This window comes from Calidris pugnax, unplaced genomic scaffold (genome assembly GCF_001431845.1).
Source record: "Calidris pugnax isolate Ruff unplaced genomic scaffold, ASM143184v1 scaffold407, whole genome shotgun sequence".
Classification (NCBI taxonomy): Eukaryota; Metazoa; Chordata; class Aves; order Charadriiformes; family Scolopacidae; genus Calidris; species Calidris pugnax.
The window spans coordinates 208,089-213,739 of NW_015091179.1; the positions used below are offsets into that span (position 1 = coordinate 208,089).

Sequence of the window (5,651 nt, forward strand, 5' to 3'; positions counted from 1 at the left end):
GACCCCGCTCTTCAGCCCCCCCCCCCCCAGCTTTCTCCTTGCCCGTGAGCATCTCCCACAGGTCACCCACGGGGGAGTTTCTGCCTTTGGCATGAATTCATTTATCCCCTCCCCAGCCACCGTTTCAGAGGGGAAATGAAATACTAAAAAAAGAAAATAATAAAAAGAAATGAGCACATCTGAGGGCTCAGGTAACCCTGTGGATGTGCCATCTGTCCATCCATCCACCAACCAGGACCCTCCAGGTGGGGGTGCTGCTCATCAGCCCTACAGCAGCAATTGGGAGCACCACGCACCACCTGGTGTTGGGCAGGGGTTCTCTGGTGGGAATGGGTCCCTCGCTGGACCACATCTCCAGGTGCTCACCTCTCCTCCTCTGCGCAGGTGGCCAACCTCCTGCGGCTCTTCCAGATCCCGCAGATCAGCTACGCCTCCACCAGTGCCAAGCTCAGCGACAAGTCCCGATACGACTACTTCGCCCGCACTGTCCCACCAGACTTCTACCAAGCCAAAGCCATGGCGGAGATCCTCCGCTTCTTCAACTGGACCTACGTCTCCACCGTGGCCTCGGAGGGTGACTATGGGGAGACGGGGATTGAGGCCTTTGAGCAAGAAGCCCGCATGCGCAACATCTGCATCGCCACCTCGGAGAAGGTGGGGCGCTCCATGAACAAGAAGACCTATGACGGGGTGGTCCGGGCTCTGCTGCAGAAGCCCAATGCCAGAGTGGTTGTGCTGTTCACTCGAAGTGAAGACGCCCGGGAGCTGCTGGCGGCTGCCCAGAGAGCCAATGTGTCCTTCACATGGGTGGCCAGTGATGGGTGGGGAGCCCTGGAGAGCGTGGTGGCTGGGAGTGAAGCGGTAGCAGAGGGAGCCATCACCATCGAGCTGGCAGCCTACCCCATTAAGGAGTTTGCTGCCTACTTCCGTAACCTCCACCCCTACAACAACAGCCGAAATCCCTGGTTTCGGGAGTTTTGGGAGCAGAAGTTCAAGTGCAGCTTCCACACGCAGGACTGTAGCCGGTACTCCCTCAAGACAGGCAAGTTTGAGCCAGAGTCCAAGATCACGTTTGTGGTCAACGCAGTTTATGCCATGGCTCACTCCCTCCACAACATGCACCAGGCGCTGTGCCCCAATGCCACCAAGCTCTGCGATGCCATGAAGCCCGTCAATGGCAAGAGGTTCTACAAGGACTTCATGCTCAATGTTAATTTTGACGGTAAGTCCAGAGTTGGAGATGGGGTTTGGCTGCCTGACTGGAAGGGGATGGGTGGAGGGGCAGCAAGGAGGAAGGAGAGCCAGGTTTGACCCAAAGCCCACCAGTTCCTCTAGCCTGCCCTGTGCCATGGGCTGTGGTTGTCCCAGGATGCCAACAGCCCACTATCACCCTTGGGAGGCAATCCAGGCCGTCTGTCCCCAGTGTGGAGAAGCTGGTGACTAACTCCAGCCTTCTAGAGCTAGGTGAGACCAGCCTCACAGGAGACCCTCCAGGAACATGGGTCCTTGGAGACCTCACTTGCAAGCGCCATGATTTATTCATATTTCAGAGCTTAAGCTGGAGGGAGACGCTCAATCAGGGACCTACATATTTGGGGGTGAATTAGAGTTGTGTCCTCTGTGACTTGGGGTGAGCCCAGCTACCCAGGTGTCATTGAGATTCATGGAGGCTGCAAAATCCACCTCTTTGTTCCTGCAGAGCTGGCTGGGGCTGCTGGGCTCTTAGGCACTTGAGGAGGTAGTTCTCCACTGTTGCTTTCCTGCTTCTAACGTGTGTTAGAAGTTAGGCAGCAAGCATAAGACTGAAGGAGGGGAACAGGTTAGATATTTGCCCGTGGTCATGGTGGGATGTGATGACTTGATGGAGCCCCGTCTCCACTCCGTGAGTGAGCGCTCTCCTGCCCCACAGCAGTCACCATCCCCCCTTCTCATCCCTCCAGCTCCATTCAGGCCAGCAGACACCAACAGTGTTGTTCGATTTGACCGCTACGGCGATGGGATTGGGCGCTACAACATCTTCAACTATCACCACATGGATGGGCGGTATCGGTATCAGAAGGTGGGCTACTGGGCTGAGGGGCTCATCCTCAACACCAGCCTCATCCCTTGGGCTGAGACCTCCATCCCTGTGTCCCAGTGCAGCGACCCCTGCAAGAAGAATGAGATAAAGAGCATGCAGCCTGGTGACATATGCTGCTGGATCTGCATCCCCTGCCAGCCCTACGAGTACTTGCTGGATGAGTTCACCTGCATGGACTGCGGGCTTGGTTACTGGCCCAACGAGACCCTGAATGGCTGCTATGAGTTGCCTCAAGAATACATCCGCTGGAAAGATGTCTGGGCCATTGGGCCTGTCACTATCTCTTGCCTGGGTTTTATCTCCACCCTCTTTGTTTTTGGAGTCTTTGTGAAGAACAATGACACCCCCATTGTGAAGGCCTCTGGCCGGGAGCTCTGCTACATTCTGCTGACTGGGGTACTCATGTGCTATAGCATGACCTTCATCTTCATTGCAAAGCCCTCCACCGAGGTGTGCACGCTCCGGCGTCTGGGGCTGGGCACGTCCTTTGCCGTCTGCTATTCAGCCCTCTTGACCAAGACGAATCGCATCGCCAGGATCTTCAGTGGGGTGAAGGAGGGGGTCCAGCGCCCCCGGTTCATAAGCCCCACATCGCAGGTGGTCATCTGCATGGCCCTCATCTCTTGCCAGCTGATCATCGTCATCATTTGGCTGCTGGTGGAGACCCCCGGCACAGGCAAGGAGACCGAGCCTGACAAGAGGTACATTGTCACCCTCAAGTGCAACAACCGTGACTCCAACATGCTTATTTCGCTCACCTACAATGTCCTCTTGATTGTCCTCTGCACGGTCTATGCCTTCAAGACACGGAAATGCCCTGAAAACTTCAACGAGGCCAAGTTCATCGGGTTCACCATGTACACAACCTGCATCATCTGGCTGGCCTTCCTGCCCATCTTCTATGTGACCTCCAGCGACTACCGAGTATGAGTTTGAGGGGTTTTTTTTTGGGGGGGTGGGGTGGTGTTTAATAGGACTTTATCTGAGAAGTCATGGTGATTTGGGCCCCGCAGGGTTTGTGGCTAGAAGATGTGTGGGGAAGAGGACCCTGGGGAAGGGTCTTTGGCCATGGACCTGGTGATGGTCGCCTCTGCATTGGGGCATTCGTGACCAGGTGAAAGGTGGCTGAAGGGCTGTGGCTGAGGGGTCAATGAGTCCTGGGGAGAACACCCTTCCCCTTGACAGACTGTTTGCTAGGATGATGATGGGAAATGGCCCTGAGACCTCCAGAGACCACCCCGATCTGACCACGCAGGCACTGGGGTGGGGGGGTTCTGGGCTGTGGCCCTGGGCATTGGCCCAAAGCAGCATGTTGACAAGGTTGGGGGTGCTGCTTAGGGTGCACCTGCTCTGCAGGGGCGGCATGGCCCCATCAGAGCAGTGCCCATCCTCTGCCCATGGGTCTCCAGTGGGTCCACCCTGACAGAGGGACCCGGTGTGGGGTGCAGGCAGCAGCCCCTGGCTGGTGGGGCTGGCCGGTGCCACAGTGAGGGCTTCATCCTGCCCCGCTCGGGGCAGAGGGCTGGTGGCAGGAGGACCTGATGCCCAACCCCTGTCTCCAGGTCCAGACGACCACCATGTGCATCTCAGTGAGCCTCAGCGGGACCGTGGTTCTTGGCTGCCTCTTCACCCCCAAGCTCCACATCATACTCTTCCAGCCGCAGAAGAACGTGGCCAGCCACCGCGTGGGCACCACTCGCTTCAGCGTGGCAGCTGCCAGCTCCAGCCAGTCCCACGGTGAGCAAGGTGGGGTTGGGAAGGGCTGGAGGGGGGCAGCACCCCCTTCCTGGAGGGGGAAGAGGATGGATGGGGGGTGGAAGGAGCACCCTATCATGGGCCCCTGAAGGAAAGTGGGGTGCAGGGTAGGGCATGACTGGAAATGGGGGGATGGAGGATGCTGTGTCCCCTATGGCTCATCCTTGTCCCAATCCTTCCTCTCCCATGGCTGCAATCAGGATTGGGGCTGGGAGTACTGCTCCCGGGGGCCTGTCATTGCCCTGAGGGGACATGGCCAACCCAAATGCTCCCCACCCTGGCTCCAGGGAGACACAATCACCCCAGACACCCTCCACCCCAACCTTGGGGGATGACATCACTCCGGGGGGAAATGGCCACCCCAGCAACCTTTCCCCCCAGCCCTGGGGAATTTGGCTGTCCCAGGTACCTGTCATCACCCTAGGGGGGACATGGCCACCCCAGGTACCCTCCAGCCTAGCCCCGGGGGATGCAGCTTTCCAGGGACCCATCACCCACCACAGTAGGATGCCCCCGGGGGGGGGGGGGGCTGCTGCCAGATCCCACCCTGCCCCTGACTGCTGCCTTCCCCACCAGCCTCTGCCTCGCAGTATGTGCCCACGGTGTGCAACGGCCGTGAGGTGGTGGACTCCACGACGTCGTCCTTGTGAAGGACCAGGGGAGGCCAGACCACGGTGCTGCTGCTGCTCCTGCGGCACCCGGATCCCTCCCCAGGGAGAGCAGCGCCCACGGCACAGCCTGCTCGGGGGGCTGGGGGCAACGGGGGGACTCAGCCCCCACCCCAGCACCAGCTACACATCCCACGCGTTGGGTCACGGTACGTGTCACTCCTCCCTTGCACCGAGCCACGTTACACATCCCCTGCACTGAGCCGTGGTCAACATTCCCTCCGTTGTCCCTTGCACTGAGCCATGGTGAACATCCCCGGTCTCTTGACCTGAGCCACGGTGCACGACCACCCCCGTCGCCTGCACCGAGCCATGGTGCATGTCCCCTCATCTCTAGCACTGAGCCGTGGTGCACGTCCCCCGTGTCCTTCGCACCGAGCCACGGTGGGCATCCCCTGCGTCACCCACACTGAGCCGTTGTGCACATTCCCCCATCCCCTGCGCTGAGCCCTGCTACACGTCCCCCTGTCCCTTGCACCGGGCCACGCTCCAAGTCCTCCTCATCCCTTGCACTGAGCTGAGGTGCACATCAGCCCACCATCACCTGCTCTGAGCCATGGTGAACGTCCCCCCCCGCCATCCCTTGCACTGAGCCATGGTGAACGTCCTCCTCATCCTTTGCACTGAGCCCTAGTGCACAGCCCCCGGCCCCCAAACCGAGCTGTGCTGCACGGTCCCCATCCCCTGCACCAGCCGTGGTGCATGTCCCCTGCCCCTCGCACCACGCCGTGGTGCACAGCCACACACCCTCTTGCTCAGCCACACTGAGTCACGCTTCGCTTGCACCGAGCCACACCGCGCCGCCTCCCACACCCAGCCTTGTGCCGGCACACGCTGCCCTCACCCCATTGCCCACCCCTTTCCTGGTGCAGGGTCTTTCACGTCCCTTCCTGTGCCACGCTGTGCCCCATGTCGTCGTCCCCCCCCCACCCCGGGCCAGTGGAGCCCCCTCCTCCAGGCCCTTTGCACAGTTTCACCTTTTCCTCCTCGTTTTCGGCCCCAGGAAAGCTGCCGAGCGCTGCCGGGCTGGGCCCAAGCCCCCTCCATCCCTCCCCTCGCTGTGCATAGCGCTTCTCACCCCTTCCTGCCACGGGGCAGTGGCGGGGGGGGGGGATGGCCCCGGCCCCCCCACCCCCTCCCGAGCCCGG

General features: G+C 60.3%; 1 protein-coding gene across 2 annotated transcripts in view; it reads left to right on the forward strand.

The window, feature by feature from the left end:
* Nucleotides 1-5,643, forward strand: part of GRM2 (glutamate receptor, metabotropic 2) — a 7,973-nt gene extending 2,330 nt beyond the window's left edge. The window contains exons 2-5 of one of the 2 annotated variants that reach the window (XM_014959478.1): nt 385-1,222; nt 1,941-3,004; nt 3,643-3,826; nt 4,412-5,643. In XM_014959478.1, the coding sequence (XP_014814964.1) occupies nt 385-1,222; nt 1,941-3,004; nt 3,643-3,826; nt 4,412-4,485 (2,160 nt within the window). In that variant the 3' untranslated portion in view covers nt 4,486-5,643. The remainder of the gene's footprint in view (nt 1-384; nt 1,223-1,940; nt 3,005-3,642; nt 3,827-4,411) is intronic. The other variant, XM_014959479.1, reaches the window with a different exon arrangement.
* The last annotated feature ends 8 nt before the right edge of the window (nt 5,644-5,651 follow it).